Genomic DNA, 19,184 nt, shown 5'->3' with positions numbered 1-19,184 from the left:
GAGTCTGCTTCTCCCTCTGACCCTCACCCTTCTCCTTCTCTCTCTCTCTGTCATTCTCTCTCTCAAAAATAAATAAAAAAATTAAAAAAAAAAAAAAGATGTGCAGATGTAGTTCATGTTTGTGTATCTGTGCGTATTAGTACTAAGAGCTATGTGTCAAACTCGTATAGGAGACCACAATAAAAATGGTCCACAGTTCTATAACTAAATTAATGCCACCTCCACTAATCCATAGTGCTCCAAGGGTACGGGAAAATGTCTGTAAACTTAGTTAAGCTCTTTGTTCTGTGTAATATTGAATACTAGAGTTTGTAATAGCTGCTAAATGGTCTTATACACATATGGGTTGGGGAAGGCCTACACACATAAGGAGTTCAAAAAACTTGGTTTGGGTTTATTACCTTCACTTGATTACTCAAATAAAAATGGGAAGATGAGTTGTAACATAAAATTAGCTTCATTCTAAAATACCCATATTTTCTCATATTTTTCCTATAAACATAAGGGAACTGCCTACCTGTTATATATTACACATAATGCAGCACTTCTGTTGGCAGCTTATGAGGAATTCTTAGCATGTGAGATGATACAGTAGTGAGTACTCAATATTTATAAATAATGCATTCTTAGTTTTTAATGGCTGCTTTCATAAATACTGGGTCACATATAAAGTGTGCCCTCTAATTTTCTTCTTCAAAGTAAAAAACTCATTTCTAGTATAAAAATTCATCAAGGGCGCCTGGGTGGCTCAGTTGGTTAAGCGACTGCCTTTGGCTCAGGTCATGATCCTGGAGTCCCGGGATCGAGTCCTGCATCGGGCTCCCTGCTCAGCAGGGAGTCTGCTTCTCCCTCTGACCCTCCTCCCTCTCATGCTCTCTGTCTCTCATTCTCTCTCTCGCAAATAAAATCTTAAAAAAAATAAAAATAAAAATAAAAAAATAAAAATTCATCAAAATGAGTATGTATCGACTGGAGAAAATGTCCCCATTAGCCTAGGTGAAGGAAGTTACAAAACAGTATTCCCACCTGTTGAATGCGTATGTAACACAAGCTACGCACAAATGAAGTGAAAGGCGATCAATCAGGGACTAAGAGTGCTGGCATTATAGGTGTGTTTACTTTCTGCTTTTAAACTACATTTTCTCAGTTTCCTAAAATGAATGTATTGTTTTTATAAGAAAAAACGTGTTATTTTTCTACAATATATTATAACCTCATTGAAAGTTATAGACTTGGCTCCAAGTTTGTCAAAAGCTACAGAAAAACATGTTATTCTTAAGATGTGAGAGTCCACTTGTAGAAGAAAAGCAATACATAAATAGTACCCGATTATAGGTATCCAACTTTGGCGGACATTTCAAAATTCCCATATGCACATCTGTATTTTCTCATTCAAGCTATTCCGAGCATAAAACTAGTCAGACTGCCTGGGTTCAAGTTCTGGCCCTGCCACTTCCTATTTATAGAGGCCCTCATGGGTAGACTGCTCTGTGCTTCGGTCTCCTCACTCACAAAGTGGAGATAAGAGTAAGATCTAGCCAACAGAGTTGATGTGTTTATGAAATGCATGTACAGTGCACAGGGCCGTTTCTTGGCATGTGGGCAATGCTACAAAATGTTAGCTGTTACTAGTTTCACTACTAGCCTTAAAAACAAACATCTTCAAACGTGGAAAATAGAAGCTACTCTACTAGTTCATTAGTTTATAAACCTGTATTTCTTTTTTTTTTCTTTTTTTTTTATTCTTATGTTAATCCCCATACATTACATCATTAGTTTTAGATGAAGTGTTCCATGATTCATTGTTTGTGCACAACACCCAGTGCTCCATGCAGAATGTGCCCTCCTCAATACCCACCACCAGGCTAACCCATCCTCCCACCCCCCTCCCCTCTAGAACCCTGTTTGTTTTTCAGAGTCCATCGTCTCTCATATAAACCTGTATTTCTGAATAATCTTCAGAATTCAGTCATATCAATGCAAACATGCATCAAGGCATAACTCACCTGCAGTAAAGTACATGAGTGTTTTAAGTGTCCAGTGCAGTAAACGTCTGCATATGTGTATACCTCGCATCATCACAACCCAGATCAAGACGAGACCATTCCCAGCACCCTCAGATGCTTCTTCGTGCCCCTAGTCCGTAACCCCTCACCAAAGGGTGGCCTCTACTCTGACCTCGGTCACCACAGATTAGTTTTGTCTGATTCCAAGTTTCGTAAAAATGAAATCATGAAATATATACTCTGTGTCTGATTTCTTTCACGCAACATTACATCTGTGAGATTCATCCCGTGTCTACATTTTTTCACAGCTGCGCACGTTTTTCATCTCCAAAGGGAAAAAAATCGCTTTTGTTACATACTTTGGAGTTATATTCCCCAGTAAAGATGAAAGATTCACATTGAATCAGCCACCTTCTTCAGTGGCACCAGCGATGAACCACACTTATAAAATATGTATGATGGCCTTGCAAAACAAACCTCTGCAAATAAAAGCCAGGCGAGTGGTCACCGTTGGTGCCGGAAATGTGGGTCCTGACAGGAAGCAAGTGTCAGGAGGCTTCTAGGTACCGGGAATGTTCTATTTCTTGATCTTGGTGTGTCTGACTTGTGAAAAGTCTTCAACATATACACTTTAACATGTGTACTTTATAATGTACACTGTATTTCAATAAAAACTTTCTAAAAAATACCATGACTTTGGAAAAACTAAGAGCTAACTGATCCAACCAAAGCTGAGCCTTATTGACACACTATTCTCAACCAAGTGTTGTAATTAATGCATAGATACACAAAACCCTTTCTGAGATAATCCTGGAAATACACTATTCATTTATGACGCTTTGTGCTTTTCACCATCATAAACATTGCAGATTTACAGGTACAAGTGTGAAGTTTTGTAAAGGTAAAGACAAAGAGGAAAGCCGGGGAAGAGAAATGGGTATGGAAGGGAATGCCAGGCCCATGCGGGTCAGTCAGTGGTCTCGTTTAACCTTTGCCAAAGCTCTGTGGAGAAAGGGACAATCACCCCAATTTTTGCGAAAGTGGCAGCAAGCTCAGAGACTTTAAATAAACTGCCTGAGGTCACACAATAAAGAAAAAAGTGAGCATTCAAATTCAAGTCTGACTCCAAGCTCCTTACCACTGCCCATTTTACGTTATATGAAAGAATTTATTTAAGCTTTCTATACCTCAAAATATTTAAATCTATTTTTCAGAGTCTCAATAGTTCTTAGGCTTTCTTCATGTTGCTTTTCTTTAGCCACCAAAAGGGATTTCAGCTTTTCTTTCTGAAACAGAAAGGAATAAATACAGAGCAAAATCACTCCATGATTGCAACTAGGTTAAAAATATGTTTCAGAAAATGTGAATTAGAGTGACTGTGATTTTTTAGTATTTTTAACTATTAGTAGAGTTGGAAATTTCTACAAATATACTAATAAAATATACAATATATACAAACAATACTATGAAAACTTCACATTTCTGTCATATGTTTCAAATCTTATTATTTTCAGACATTTTATTTACAATGTTTAGAATTTTGTATCTTTTCGTTAAAAGTTTCACAGAAAATGAGGCATTCAGAGGCAATAACAACAAAATGCTTATGATAACCCATGCTGTCCTTAAAACGTATTTTTATAGTCACATGTAGGTTTTGTTTTTCCCTTTAAGCAATAACCAGAAATCAAATCCTCATCCCCATCTCAACTCAGGACTCAAAACTCTACTGCAATATCATCTTCAATTTACATAACATTTTACAGCTTTAAAGTAAAATTTATCATCCTACCTCACTTTCCAGATCATCAGCAACCATTACTTCCTAAATTCAAAAAGAAGAAATGTATTTTCATTATTCAAAGCTTATTTTTTAAAGGCATGAGCTCGGCGAATATCTTTGTAAAAGGCTGGCACATATCTTTAAGACTGGAAACAAGGATATAAGGAGAAAATGTCTCTGGATGACCAATTCTGTGGTCTGAGCTGTCACTCATTCTTCTCACTGACCAGGTTCAGAAGCACTTTGATTCTTTTGAGAACCCATCCATTATCAACTCCTACTTTCCAATCCCATAGCCCCAACTATAGTTCAGTGCTTTGCTATTACCGTACACCAACAGTATTTTCTGTCCCTATAAGTGACACTCAAAGTTTCATGTAAAGATCCCAGAAAGACAGAACTTTGCTCAAGGACAATGACCTGGTTGTACCTCCTTTAGCATCTAGCACCATGACTTGATGTGGCACTTGATGATGATTACTGGTAGTAAAACATTTTTAAATTTTTTTATATTATGTGGATTATTACCTCATTCAGCTGTAGTTGTAAACCGTTCACTTTATCCAGTAATATTCTCTGTTCTTGCTGAATTTTTCTCAACCTCTCTTTCAAATCTTCATTTTCAATCTCCAGATCCTTAAATAGTAAAGATAAAAGGTGCCAGACCAGCCTTAAAAGAGCAATTCTTATTGAAGAAATTTTTAAAACCAGTTCGCTATCATGTACAGATATATACATATATAAAACAGCTTTAAGTCCAAAGACACAATAGTTTCAATGACATTTCAATGGCTTAAAATTTATAGGTCAGAAATAATATACAGGCATACTCGTTTTATTGTGCTTTGCTATATTGTGCTTCACAAATACTGTGTTTTTTACAAATTGAAGGTTTGAGGCAACCCTGCATTGAGCTAGTCTATCAGCACCATTTCTCCACCAGCATTTGCTCACTTGTGTCTCTGTCATATTTTGGTAACTCTCACAATATTTGAAATTTTTTATTGTTATTATATTTGTTATGTTGATCTGTGATCAGTGAACCTTGATGACACTATTGTAATTGTCTTGGGGCACCATGAACTGTGCCCATCTAAGATGGCAAACTTAACCAGTAAGTGCTCTGTGTGTTCTGATGCTCTACCCACTGGCCGTTCCCCCATCTCTCTCCCTTTCCTCAGGCCCCCCTGTTCCCTGAGACACAACAGTATTGAAATTAGACCAATTAACAACCCTACAATAGCCTCTAAGTGTTCAAGGGAAAGGAAGAGTCACACATCTCTCACCTTAAGTTAAAAGCTAAAAATGATTAAACTTAGTGGGGAAGGCATGCCAGAAGCTAAAAAAAGCCAAAGGCTAGGTCTCTTGTACCAGTTAGTCAAGTTGTGAATGCAAAGGAAAAGCTCTTGAAAGAAATTAAAAGTGCTACTCCAGTGAACACATGAATGATAAGAAAGCAAAACAGACTTATGGCTGATAGGGAGAAAGTTTTAGTGGTCTAGATAGAAGATCAAACCAGCCATAACATTCGCTTACGCCAAAGCCTAATCCAGAGCAAGGCCCTAACTCTCTTCTATGAATTCTTTGAAGGCTGCTAACACAACCATCCATTCTGTAGCCCATGGATCAAGGAGTAATTTCAACTTTCAAGGCTTATTATTTAAGAAATACATTTTGTATGGCTGCCTTGATGGAGATTCTTCTGATGGATCTGAGCAAAGGAAATTGAAAACCTTCTGGAAAGGATTCACCATTCTAGATGACATTAAGAACATCTGTGACTAATGAGAAGAGGTTAAAATACCAACATTAACGAGAGTTTGGAAGAAGTGCATTCCAACCCTCATGGAGGACTTTGAGGGGTTCAAGGCTTCAGTGGAGGAAGTAACTGCAGATGTGGTGGAAATAGCAGGAGAACTAGAATTAGAAGTGGAGTCTGAAGATGGCACTGAATCGCTAGCAATTCCATGATAAAACTAATGACTGAGGAGTTGCTTTCTTTGGATGAGCAAAGAAAGTGGTTTCTTGAGATGGAATCTACTTCTGGTGAAGATACTATTAAGATTATTGAAATGACAACAACGGATTTAGAACATGACCTAAACTTAGAGGGATTGAGGGGATCGGCTCCCATTTTGAAAGGAGTTCTGTGGGGAAAATGCTATTAAACAGCATGCTACCAAGAAAACTTGTTAAGAGTTCATCAATGTGGCAAACTTCCTTGCTGTCTTATTTTAAGAAACTGCCACAGCCTCTCCAACTTTCAACAACTCACCACCCTTGTGAGTCAGCAGCCATCAAGGCAAGACCCCCTGCCCAGTAAAAAGATGACAACTCACTGAAAATGCCAATGATGACTAGAATTTTTTAGCAATAAATATTTTTATTTTTAATTTTTTTTTAATTTTTTCTTTTCTTTTTAAAAAATATTTATTTAAGTAATCTGCACACCCAACGTGGGGCTCGAACTCACGACTCCGAGATCAAGAGTCACACGCTCTTCTGACTGAGCCAGGCAGGCACCCCAGTAATAAAGTATTTTTAAATTAAGGTATATACATTGGGGGTTTTTTAGATATAATGCTACTGCACACTTAACAGACTACAGTATACGGGCGCCTGGGTGGCTCGGTCAGTCAAGCAGAGTCTGCCTTCAGCTCAGGTCATGATCCCAGGGTCCTAGGATCGAACCCCACATCGGGCTCCTTGCTCAGCAGGGAGTCTGCTTCTCCCTCTCCCTCTGCTTCCCACCCCCCCAACTTGTGTTCTCTCTCTCTTGCTCACTCTCTCTAAGTAAATAAAAATGCAAATATAACTTTTATATGTGCTGGGAAACCAAAAAAATTCATTTGACTCACTTTATTGCAATATTTGCTTTGCTGCAATAATCGCTTTATTGCAATGATCTGGAACTGAACTGCAATATCTCTGAGGTGTGCCTGTAGAAGATTATGGTCCTATGCTATCTAATTAATACAAGTATATACAAGACAGCAAACCACCATGATTCTAACAAAATAAATAAACAAAAGCATCACCTGGAAACAGAAAACAGCAGAAGAACATGCCATTTTAACTTTTGTTTAACACCTCTCAAGTTTATGGGAGTGTTCTATTTTTTTTTTTTTTTTTTTTTGCTATACTAATTACCTCAGTGCTCTGATGAAGCATTTAAGGCTCCAATTTTGGGCTAGAGTTCACTTTCTTAACAATACATAGTAAACTATAAAAGCCCAAATAAAATGCTTTTGTCTTATCATATGGAAAACAGCTATACAACTTATATTTTAATGGTGTTTCAGTCATAAAATAAATCATTTAATTATGGCATCTTCCTCCTCCGACATAATCCACATAATAATTATTTTTTAAACACTTTGATTAACATAGAACATTGTATGGTTAAACAAAATGATTTTTTATCAAATAAAAAACACTTATATTAAAACCTATTTATTGGGGCGCCTGGGTGGCTCAGTCGTTAAGCGTCTGCCTTCGGCTCAGGTCATGATCCCAGGGTCCTGGGATCAAGCCCCACATCAGGCTCCCTGCTCTGCGGGGAGCCTGCTTCTCCCTCTCTCCCTCCCCCTGCTTGTGGTCTCTCTCTGTCAAATAAATAAATAAAATCTTTTAAAAAAAAAACCTATTTATTTACATTAATAACCATCATTTTTCATTGCAATACTTAAGTTTTCTAAAATTAATACAAATTTAGGATTTATGGCCCCAAACAGATATATTTAAATCAATAAAAAGTTATGTAAAGTTGTTAAATTATTTGCTTCCTAATACATATTAAAACAATACTTTCTGTAAGATAATATGACCCAAACATTCATGTCAAAAGTCAATTCTTTTAGAAGGGATTAGGCAAGAAAACAGAATCACATAACATAGCAGGCTGCCCTTCCTTCCCCTGTTCATTTCCCCCACGTTTCGTGCTCCTTCTCTTCCCACCCAACTCCACTACAAACAACACAGCAATTCTTTACAAAGAAGATACCTTTTTTTTTCTTTTTACCTGAATGTTTCGATGCTCCCTCTGACTTGACTTCATATTTACTTCATCTAGCATGTATGGCAAATTTCGCTTTAGTGAAACATAAGAGAACACAGGTTAGCAAGTATGAAAATACAGAAAAGTACATTTTCCTCAGTAGGCAACATATAGGGATGTGCTGCTTATCCAACATGAAATTTTACCGTATATAACACAAGATGGCAGTGTTTGCACTTAAAACTCCAAGTGGAAAGCATCTTTAAGACTATAGGTTTTATTTTTATTTTTTTCTTATTAACGTATAATGTATTATTTGTTTTAGGGGTACAGGTCTGTGATTCATCAGTCTTACACAATTCACAGCGCTCACCATAGCACATACCTTCCCCAAAGGACTACAGGTTTTAAATAAATCAACTATGATTTATTTTAAAATACGAAGACATAATAAAATTTAAAATCCTAACTGTTAAGGATTTATTTTTACTAAAGTTACCAAGACTTAAAAAGTAGAATTTGTACTAGACACAAAACTAAAGTTGCACTAGAAGGCATCATCAACCATTCCCAAAGGAAAAATCTAGTACTTAAAAAGGAGAGGGAGTGGGCGCCTGGGTGGCTCAGTTGGTTAAGCAACTGCCTTCGGCTCAGGTCATGATCCTGGAGTCCCGGGATCGAGTCCCGCATCGGGCTCCCTGCTGGGCAGGGAGTCTGCTTCTCCCTCTGACCCTCCCTCCTCTCATGTGCTCTCTCTCTCTCATTCTCTCTGTCTCAAATAAATAAATAAAATCTTTAAAAAAAAAAAAAGGAGAGGGAGTTACATTAATGTTGAAAAGAAATATGGAAATTATTTATTTCTTTAAGCACTGATAAAATATCAAAGGGTGTGGTAAGAAAGAGACAGACAATCCTCTGACCAGAGCTACGTAAAAGATCTCTAAATGACTTGGTTCAGTACATGTTCTGTTTTGTACACTTACTGCTTTGAAACCTTATTCCAGCCTAGAGATTTGCTCTAATAAAAAAAATAACACAATGATTAAACAAGAGAGCATATAACCTTTTTTTGGCCCAAACTGACATTTAAATCTACATAATAATTTAGAAAGCTATGGTCTTTCTTTTTGAGAGCTTAAAAAAAAAAAAAAAAGCTAGTGCTTTAATTTTCCAAGAAAATTTTTTAATGTTTTGTATTATTTGTTGAGTCTTGTTTAACCAAGCGTTTTAAATATCATTCTAATGAGTTTGGATTTAGAATTAGAGGGACAAGGTCCAATTAGAAAGATATTCCATATCCACGACTTGGCCCAAACTACATTTCTAGCCTCATTCCTTCTAGCAAAGGACTGTTCTTCGTGTGGGGTCTGAGCCATTTCCTCATTCTACGTTCATCCCCGCCTTCCCTTCAGAGGGTCCTTCATCATCTGGCAGCTGCTTACCTCACCCGCCTCTCCTCCTCAGTCATGCGCACATCACTCCTCCATGCTGATCTTCTACTGCCCCATGGATGTGTTAAACATACTCCTGCATCAGGGGGTTGGCACCAGCCCTTCCCTCTGCCCGCTAAGGCTTCTTCTCCTACAGAGCCCCCTGGCTCCCTTCTCGCTTCCTTCACACCTCTGCTCAAATGTCACTTCCAGAGAGAGGCCTTTGCTGACCACGCCATCTAAAATAGCTTCCCGCCCTCTCCCCTCTTCATCCCCTAATCCCGTTCCACTGTTCTTCAAAGCAGATGCTATGATACTAAACACTAGCATTTGCTTATTGTTCACTTCTCTCACCAGGCTGGGAGCAACATGAGACGGGAACTTTGCACACTATGATTCGCCAGCACCTAGAATAGTAAGGGGCATATCGTAGGTGCCCCACAGAGGTCTGTTAAGCAAACAACTGAATAAGTCTTATTTTTAAAACTATACTATCGTCTTCCTGATAACAGGGACTCTATGTCCCTTGGTACAGGAACAAATCCTATCTACAGCAGCTATTTTAAAAGGTATTCAACAAAGAATGGGAATATTGAGTTTTACTGTTCCTAGCAGAATATTAACTCCATGTATTCATTTTAGATAACTCCTGGAGCACTAAGCAGAATACCATTCACACATTAATATTCAATAATTCCTTATTTTAAATATCTCTGTATTTCAGAAATCACGTTCTCTGCTCCCATATAAGACAGCTGGTACAGACATAACACGGGGCATTTTTTCCCCACTCTACTCCCACTTAGGTCATCTGAGGAATGGGAGAGAAGGTAAAAACAGCTGCTCCAGATGGAAAGGCAAAGTGATGACAGACAGGACCCAGGCATGAATGTATTACTTAATTCTGATGGGTTGGAGAGAAAAACATGCTTTAATATAGCTTTCAGATTCCGGTGAGAGGTCAAGGAATGATGTGCAGAGAGAATGATGATCAGAATTTCTCAGAAGGTACCTGATTACTCTCCTCAGGGTTTGGAAGGGCTCAGGTTCCTCCCACTAGAGAAAAGCTGAAAGCCTGGAAGGAAACAGCCAGCAGAAGAGGAAAGCTGCCTACACTATAGCTCTTGAGCAAGATGGTGACAGAGCAGTAAACCAGCCCCACTTACGCTAACCTGAAGAGATTAGGGAAAAACAACAAGACATTTACTGAGACTGGGACACAAAACCAGGGTTACATAGTGATTTGATCATAAAACTAGGGCAAAGTATGAATTCTTTCACATATTGTGTTTTTTTTCAAAGTCCTCTTTAAATAACAACAAGGCAAAAAAAAGTACAAAGAAAGCAAAATATTAACAGTGGTACTGAAATCACAGTATATATTCAGTTTGGAATTCTGTTTTCTTCCTTTCTTAAGGCCCTGGAAGAATTTTACTGTAACGGTAAACATTTCACTCTATTAGTAAGGGAGAAATGTTTATGTTTATGACCTGCTAGGCTAACATTCATCATTTAAGAATCTCAACAAGGTACAATATCTCACATTTGAAAGGGCTGGAGGCTCAAGGCCAGCAATCAGGAAGATATTTATATCCTATTGGATACATTCACTGTATCACTGTCCTTTAGATCCACTGTCTCAAACTGAGTGATTGCATCAAAGCCTCAGGATCTTAATACCTGGATTCTACATGGGCATGATTAACTGAGCAGAGAGAACAGCATGCACTTAAACTTGAAAGAGCTACGTATAATCATTAACCTGTAAGCACTTTACCAAAACTGTGCCATATATATAACTTTTAAAAATTAAAATTAAGATCTACCTGCTGTAAAGGTGGTCCTTTCTTCCAAAGTTCTCTCCCTAAAGATTTAAACAGAGAGAAAGAGAGGAGGAAGGGGAACAGCAAAATAGCAGGTTACCTTGGGTAGATTGCAGATTTTGAATTCCCTAACTATACAATTGAGTCATTAAAGAAATCAGTTTTAAAGTTCCCTCTGAAGCTTACTACTTTACAGTTAAAATGACAGTGACCTATGTTTACCGGTCAAACTGCAAAATTATTATTTTTTGTTGTTATGATTACACCCAGAGAGATAATATCCAATGCTAGGAAAGGGAGGCAGTTGCAAAATACAAAATTTTAAACACTCCTAAAGTGGAGGGCAATTTGTCAATATATATCAAAAGCTTAAAGAAATGGGTATATCCTGAAATATATGATTCAATTTCTAGGAATTGGTCCTAAGACTATAATAAAAATATGCTAAAATATTTATGCATAATGACAGTCACTAAATTGTTATGTATGTTAGCAAAAACTGTAAACAACTTAAATGACACGTACAGAAAATTGGTTAATTCAATTAAACTTAAATATATGGACTTTTATGCATTAATAAAAATCATACTATAGACAAATGTTTATCTATGAGGGAAAATCCTTCAAAATTTATTACACAAAAAGTAATCTGCAGCTCACTACGAGTGACCTCAATTTCCCACATAGGGAAAAGACTAGAAGGCTACTCCTTCCTGCATAGGGAAAAGACTGGAAGGATATTTCTCTTTAATAAACAGAAAAATACTTGATATGGTTATTTGATAAATCCTGTTTGAATATTTTATATACATGTTCAAACAATGATTCTTTCTTTAAAATTTTGTTAAGTATAAAAGCTAAGTGTTACAGCCCTCCTCATCAAAAAAAAAAAAATATATATATATATATATATTAGTAAAACATGCTTGATTGGGCTCTTTCTCCTCATTCCTTAACCTACTCCATAGCACAGTAGGGTTTACTTGATAAACTAGCCAATATACACAACAGCACTGCCTCAAAGCAAGCGACCACTACAACACAAATAACGCAAAGCCACGGCAGAGAGGGAGACAGACCGATGATGTGTAGCACTAAGGAATGCTTTGCTTCTTACAACCTGCAGTTCCACCATTTGAGTCTTTAAAAGCTGCTATTAAGCTAGACTTTTCTAGCTACTTTGCTACCTACCTATGTTGGTATTTTCCGACGCAGTCTTCAATAAAGTTAGAATGTCCAGGTTGTCCCCAATTCTTGCATAGTAAGAACTATCATGGCCCAGGGCATCCAGCAGGCTTACGTCAGCACCATTTTTAAGTAAGACTTCTACAGCATCTTTACAACCATACTCGCAACCTAGCATGAGAGCAGTTCTAAGAGGGAAGACAGAAGCATAAAAGACATTGAGAAAGACCCAAGAAAATATTTCAGAAACCTGCCAGAGGCCCCCTTCTTAAAGAATAGATATTACTTTAAGAAGTCATACTTGTTATATTTTACTTCCTATTTTTATCTTCTATTTTAACTTCATCACATTATAAAAACATTCGCTTTCTGTCTTAGTCTGCAGAGCTAAAAACCTTGCATCACTCACTTACATATATGTGTTGCTTCTACTACCAAACTAACCTCCTTTACTCCGGTACTTCTATGTTCTACAAGTAAATTACCACAAAAATTTCCCATCACTGATACTGTTACCCCATCTGCCCAAAACCTACAGCTGTAAACCCAAACTATTCAAAGCCCCTTCATGAACTGAACCTCATCATGCAAACCTCTTCGACGAATTCCTTCGACTCCAAAACAAGAATCAGATTTCAGTTCTGATTTCTCTCCTTAAAAGAGCTTTCCTTCTCCTAACTGGAGACCTTCACATCTTCACACTTAATTTTAAAACCCACCTCCTCCATAAACCTTCCTTAATTAACCCCATTATCATGGACTACTGGTTTATTCTGCCTTGACAGGATCATCAGCACTGGAACACTTAACAGTAAAAATAGCAATAATGCAATTAAGCAATTGAATTGTCAAGGAAATTTAGAAGGACCCTTGAAATTATTTTGTCCCATTCCTATTTTTATTGCTGAGGAAACCAAAAAATTCCTCATGAAATGAAGCGACTTATCCTATATCTAACACGGTCTTTGTGAATATTGGATTTCGTAAGAAAACGGATTCTTGCTTTTCTTCTATGTATATCCTATTTCTCTTTTATACTCCCCAATAGCTCCTGGAATACAATTTTATATACACCGGGCACCACCAACAAAGTTTTTTTATTAGGGAAAAAATGCTATAGATAAGAAAAAAAACACAGAGTTTTAATTTATTTTTAATTTCTTCTTAAATGTAAGATTTTAACTTATTTTTTTTAAAGATTTATTTGAGAGAAAGAGAGCATGAGTTAGGGGGCGTATAGAGGGAGAGGGAGAAAGAGTCTTAAACAAATAGACTCCATGCTGAGCACGGAGCCAGACACAAGGCTCGATCTCATGAACCTGAGATCACAACCTGAGCTGAAACCAAGAGTCAGATACTCAACCGACTGAGCCACCCAGGTGCCCCACATTTTAATTTATTTTTAAAGCCGTCTGCTACCTAGCCTATTTAATACACATTGCCATACCTCATCATTTGTGTGTGTGTGTGTGTGTGTGTGGCATTCCAAAATGCTTGGGAAAATATAAGATCTATAAAAAAATAAGGCATTATACATGGATCAACCAGATCATCACTCTCTGATCCTAAACTTTATTTTTAAACGCAACTTTCTTAGTCCTGCTTGGAACCAGATTATAGTATCTGCAAAAACAAAGTAATGCAAAAAAGCCACTTACTTAATAATCACACTAATGACTTAACTGCTTAAGAATTTCCTCCTTTGAGAGGTCTGAACAATAAAAACGAGTAGAACTATAAAATTGACGTCTAAGGACTTTTTTTTATACCTATCTAATTCTAGTGAACTACAAAAGAATAGGATACATGTTTAGAAGAACAAAGTTAAGTCAATTTTTACTAGTAATTTTACTAGTAAACATTTACAAAATCCCAAAAATTTGTTATGAATTACTATAATGCTCCAACTAGGAGATGGGATGTATTTCAGACATATCACTGTCGGAAACACTAGGACCATGAACATGAGAATTATAATAGCAGTGCCACGATACACTGGACCTAGAGGAGGGGAAGGGGAGAGCTACAGAGAGAAAGTATTAGTGCGCACCAACTAAAATGACATGGAACACAGAAGCAAAAATAAATGCAGGGAACCTCAGGGTGTAGAAATGAACTTGGTTTCAGAGAAGGAGACAGCACTATGCCCAGGCAGGGTAAGGAGAACCAACACATTGAGAGAGTCTACACAGAAAAACGTCAAGCTCCAGGACATGCAGGAACCTTTACTCTCAAAAGATTCACAAAGAAGCAGACTGAAGGTGCGATTTTTTATTATTCTCCCTCATTTTCTTATCTGAGCCCGTTTTTCATTAAAGATTGTTTTAAAGCTTTAAAATTAATAACTGCGATATAATTCCTCTTTCTTCAGTTTTCTGACCTGAACACAGGCTCTAATCACTGCTTTGTATTCCACATTTACCCTACCATCTCCCCCTATTTCCCTCTTCTTCCTTCATCAGACTCTGGGGAAAAGAGAAAGAAAAAAAAAGTGGAGGGCGCCTGGGTGGATCAGTTGGTTAAGCCACTGCCTTCGGCTCAGGTCATGATCCTGGAGTCCCTGGATCGAGTCCCGCATCGGGCTCCCTGCTTGGCAGGGAGTCTGCTTCTCCCTCTGACCCTCCCCCCTCTCATGTGCTTTCTCGCTCTCATTCTCTCTCTCTCAAATAAATAAATAAAATCTTTAAAAAAAAAAAAAAGAAAAAAAAAGTGGGTGCTAATTCCAAGGAAAGAGAGATCCAAAGGGGGATGGAAAGGACAAGTCACAGTGGCAGAGTTTCAGAGTCACTGTGAATCCAGCTGGTGTCCGCGGAGCTGTGATAAAAGAATTACCTGTTTTGTTTGTCTCTGGAATTAATCTCCGCCCCCCTATCTATCAGCAGTTGACATATTGTTGGCCTACACATCTGAGTAGCCAGAACCAGTGGTGTCCGCCCATCCTAAGCAACAAGAAAAATAAAACAGCATTAAGACAACAAATCTCGCCAAAACATAAAAGTTAGAATACGTGAGTTGAAATGACAATAAACATAAACGGACTTACCACATCTTTGGCATTCACGGAGGCCCCATGGTCACAAAGCAGCTGTATGCTGGAAGGACAGTCTGCCATGGCTTTGAGGAACAAAGAAAAATGATAAATGGTGAACATCTGTTGGTAAGACACATGGTGCTTTGCTACGTCCATATAAGGCATAAGTTCTTCAATTTCTAAACTACCAAGCTTCACAACCTCCACTCTCAGTTTAGCATAATAAGCACCCACTTTAGAAAATGGGTTAGACCAGATCATTTTATAAATGTTGCACAATTTACTGGGACCAATGAATATTGTTACCCTTGCAGAAGACAATATACTGCTACCCTAAGTATAAACATAGAAATAAAAATCAAGGGGCGCCTGGGTGGCTCAGTCGTTAAGCGTCTGCCTTCGTCTGGGGTCATGATCCCAGGGTCCTGGGATCAAGCCCCACATCAGGCTCCCTGCTTAGCGGGGAGCCTGCTTCTCCCCCTCCCACACCCCCTGCTTGTGTTCCTTCTCTCGCTGTGTGTCTCTGTCAAATAAATAAATAAATAAATCTTAAAAAAAATAGATGTGGCTAGAACTGACTTGATCCTTGAAGGGTTAGCTCAATTGTTTTTAAATGAATCATATTCAGGTCTTTATAGATGAGTCACAGTAAAAAAGGTTTGACTCATATAATTCATATTTCCTTTTAAAATCAGAGATTGCAATGTCTGCCTTTGATGATGCAAAGCAGGGTCATTTTGCTGAAAATTATATTGTAAAACCACACACTGCTTCTTCTCCAACCAACACTAGAGTTCATATTTGTATTAGGAAAAAAAAATTATTGTTAACATCATAAAATAGGATTGTGTTTCAACTCCCCATGAGTTTTTATTAAAAGTTTTTATATTATTATTAATAAATACTCCCTGTATTTATTATGAGTCACGACTAGATTATTAGCCACAAAAAGTACTGACAAAGCATTCTTTTGTGTGTGTGTGAAATTCCACAGAATAAAACCAAATACACATAAGAAAATCAAGTAAATTTTCATTTCTGCTGTCTTTTATATAAGATATAGAACCCGTTTTTAAAAAAAGAAACTGAAACTGAAAACATTAATTCAGGAATTATAAAACTAACAACCATTCAGGACCAATTAAAAATAAGAATGAAAAAAATGTAAAGCATAATAAATTCTGGAGCTACAGTATATTGAACCAGTAAAGAGTCACCGTGAATCCAACCGGTGTCCGCGGTAGTAAAGGTGCTATGGTGGAGAGTGGCGCTGCCACCCAGCTGTGATCACCCTTCCTTCCACGGCAACGAAGCTGGGCTGGGCACATGCGGGCTCACCTGGACACCACAGTTCCCAGACTCCCTTGCATGCAGCCATGACCACGGACATTAGATCTCACCAGTGGAATGTAACAGGAGTGATGTGTGCGACCTCTGACTCCAGGGCTTAAGAGAGTGGTTTATACATTCCTCCATGACCTTTCCCCTTCCTGTTAGCAGGAAAACAGAAGTGCCTGCCAGCAACTTCAGCCTTAAAGATAAGGACAACGTGCTAGGCAATGGTGGAACAGCAAAATGGAAGAAATCTGGGTCCCTGAATAGCCACAGGGAACAGAGGCACAAGCCCATCTGAACATCAAGATTTTGACATGACAAAGCAATCCTGTGGAGCTGTTTAATTCAGTGTTATTTTATAGTGTCTCTGTCCCAGCAGCCTAGCCTTACCGCTAACTGAGACAACACTGCTATCAGGAGTTAGGTGCTGTTACAACGAATACCTAAATCATATGGCACTGGCTTAGTGGTTGAGTACTAGGTAATGACTAAACGTATTTCAGGCTAGAAATTTTGTGATTGTTCTCACGCTGTGGCAAAACATTTGAAAGAGCTATCGTCCATCATCATTTAGAAGATGTACCACGTGCCCTTTCGAGGTGAAGAGAAAAGGGCCAAAATTTTAGTGCACACTGGCAGCTGCTTACTTTTAGTAAGGTATGATAAGAAAGAGATGAGGTCAAGCAAGAATCAGCCAGTTTATCAACACAGATGAAAGGGAAGAGACAGTGTCTAGATATTTGGGACCTCAGAGATGTGGGGAAGCCGACCATTTCTATGTCAAGCAGCAAGATATAACACTGTTGTTGGTCACAACTTTTCTCAAGGAACTCCCACTAAAGAGAAAAAAAAAAATCTGCTCTTGGAATAAACATCATGGTAAGGATATTATAATCCCATTCAAGAATATTATTTCAGATGGCTGGGAGGTGGCAGCCATTAAATGAGGCAGAGTCATGACTCTACAAATAAGGACAAGAACTAAAGGAGGGTTAAGAACTTCATGTCCAGAAAATAACTTTGGAGACGGACAAATGGAAATGGCTGGAAACAAATAAACCAAAAAGCCGACCAAGGTTTTATGGGAACAGTACTACACAAGGTCCCAGAAGGCCAGTCTGCTAACACTCATGATTGTTCCAGCCCTTAAGCTGCCTCTACAGAGGACATGCTCTCTGCCATGCCATTTATCTGTGACCCTAGAGAATACGAGACAAGTAAGAACCTCCCAGAAGGCAGAGCTAGGGCCCATAGAGAAGAACAGATAAGGCATTTCTCCTCAAAACCAAAAACCACACAGGGGTCATTGTGAGGCTCAAATGACAATGCATATGAAAATGCTTTGCAAATACCACCACTTTACAAAAATAAAAGAAAAAATACCTTGTGTAAAAAATTAAACTATCACGTAAAACATAAAAAGAAAAAAGCTGGGCGCCTGGGTGGCTCAGTTGGTTAAGCGACTGCCTTCGGCTCAGGTCATGATCCTGGAGTCCCGGGATCGAGTCCCGCATCAGGCTCCCTGCTCGGCGGGGAGTCTGCTTCTCCCTCTGACCCTCCTCCCTCTCATGCTCTCTCTCTCTCATTCTCTCTGTCTCAAATAAATAAATAAAATCTTTAAAAAAAAAAAAAAAGAAAAAAAGAAAAAAGCTGAAATAAATTAAGGTACCAAAGTTTGAAGGAAATTTGCAGTATATTGCATTTTTAACACAGGCCACCTTGATCTACTGCAGATATTCCATAAACATGACAAGACAGGGTAGCTACTTTTCTTTACTTTGGCTTTCCAGTAAACTGTAGGAATGTCAGACTTAGAAGAGTCAGGCCAGAGGTCAGACTGTGGTACATTCCAAAAAATACTTAATATCTAACTTCTGTCTTTAAGACACCTGAAGAATAATGCAGATAAATTTAAATACACAAGTATGATTAATAAAATCTGTGAAATTATTAGTATATTTTTTAAAAATACAGCACATTACAGTGATACGAAATTTAGCACTGAGGCCTAGAAATTACTACATGCCAGGCACTATTTATAATTTAATTATAACCACTTATTGCAGTAGTGTTAACTTTATTTTGCAGATGAGAAAAATGGTATTCAGACATGTTAATTAGGCAAATGTAGTTTTTAAGAAAAAAAATCATTCCTCCTCCCCTCCCCACACATACACAGAGAGTCACACAGTGTTTAGAGCTTCCTTGAGAGCTGGATTGTGTTTACTTATCTTTGGACTTTTAATATCTAGCAAACCAGTCTTGGCTGAATGAATCTTTTTAAGCTGTACAATCAAATAAATTTCACATTCGGATAAACAAAAACTTCATAATATTCTATTTCTCCAAGAATTATACAGACACATGCATATTAAAACTTGGAAATTAATTTAAATGCCTAGCTGTTTCAACAAATACTGGCTATGTCCAAGTGAAACCCTCACTTACCTGCGTCATGAAGTGCGGTTCTTCCCTGAAGATCTACGTGTTCAGTGGAACAATTGTACTGTTAAAACACAGAAACTTAGTCGGCTGGGAGAGTTTCACTTTAAAGTTAAACATCTAGACTCAAATGAACAGCTGTTATTTAATCT

General features: G+C 37.9%; 1 protein-coding gene across 3 annotated transcripts in view; it reads right to left on the bottom strand.

Annotated features, from left to right (window-relative positions):
- UACA (uveal autoantigen with coiled-coil domains and ankyrin repeats) overlaps positions 1-19,184 on the bottom strand; it is a 96,236-nt gene that overhangs the window by 16,590 nt on the left and 60,462 nt on the right. For all 3 annotated transcript variants that reach the window (XM_045899770.3, XM_045899771.3, XM_045899772.3), the window contains exons 5-13: positions 19,039-19,096; positions 15,268-15,338; positions 15,057-15,163; positions 12,231-12,412; positions 11,043-11,080; positions 7,811-7,879; positions 4,318-4,425; positions 3,799-3,831; positions 3,194-3,292 (exon numbers count right to left, since the gene is read on the bottom strand). In XM_045899770.3, the coding sequence (XP_045755726.2) occupies positions 3,194-3,292; positions 3,799-3,831; positions 4,318-4,425; positions 7,811-7,879; positions 11,043-11,080; positions 12,231-12,412; positions 15,057-15,163; positions 15,268-15,338; positions 19,039-19,096 (765 nt within the window). The remainder of the gene's footprint in view (positions 1-3,193; positions 3,293-3,798; positions 3,832-4,317; positions 4,426-7,810; positions 7,880-11,042; positions 11,081-12,230; positions 12,413-15,056; positions 15,164-15,267; positions 15,339-19,038; positions 19,097-19,184) is intronic.

This window comes from Mirounga angustirostris, unplaced genomic scaffold (genome assembly GCF_029215605.1).
Source record: "Mirounga angustirostris isolate CCGP_5_RB_7025 unplaced genomic scaffold, mMirAng1.0.hap1 SCAF_9, whole genome shotgun sequence".
Lineage (NCBI taxonomy): Eukaryota > Metazoa > Chordata > Mammalia > Carnivora > Phocidae > Mirounga > Mirounga angustirostris.
The sequence above is the reverse complement of the archived record's forward strand: the minus strand, read 5'-3'. Positions and strand labels throughout refer to the sequence as shown.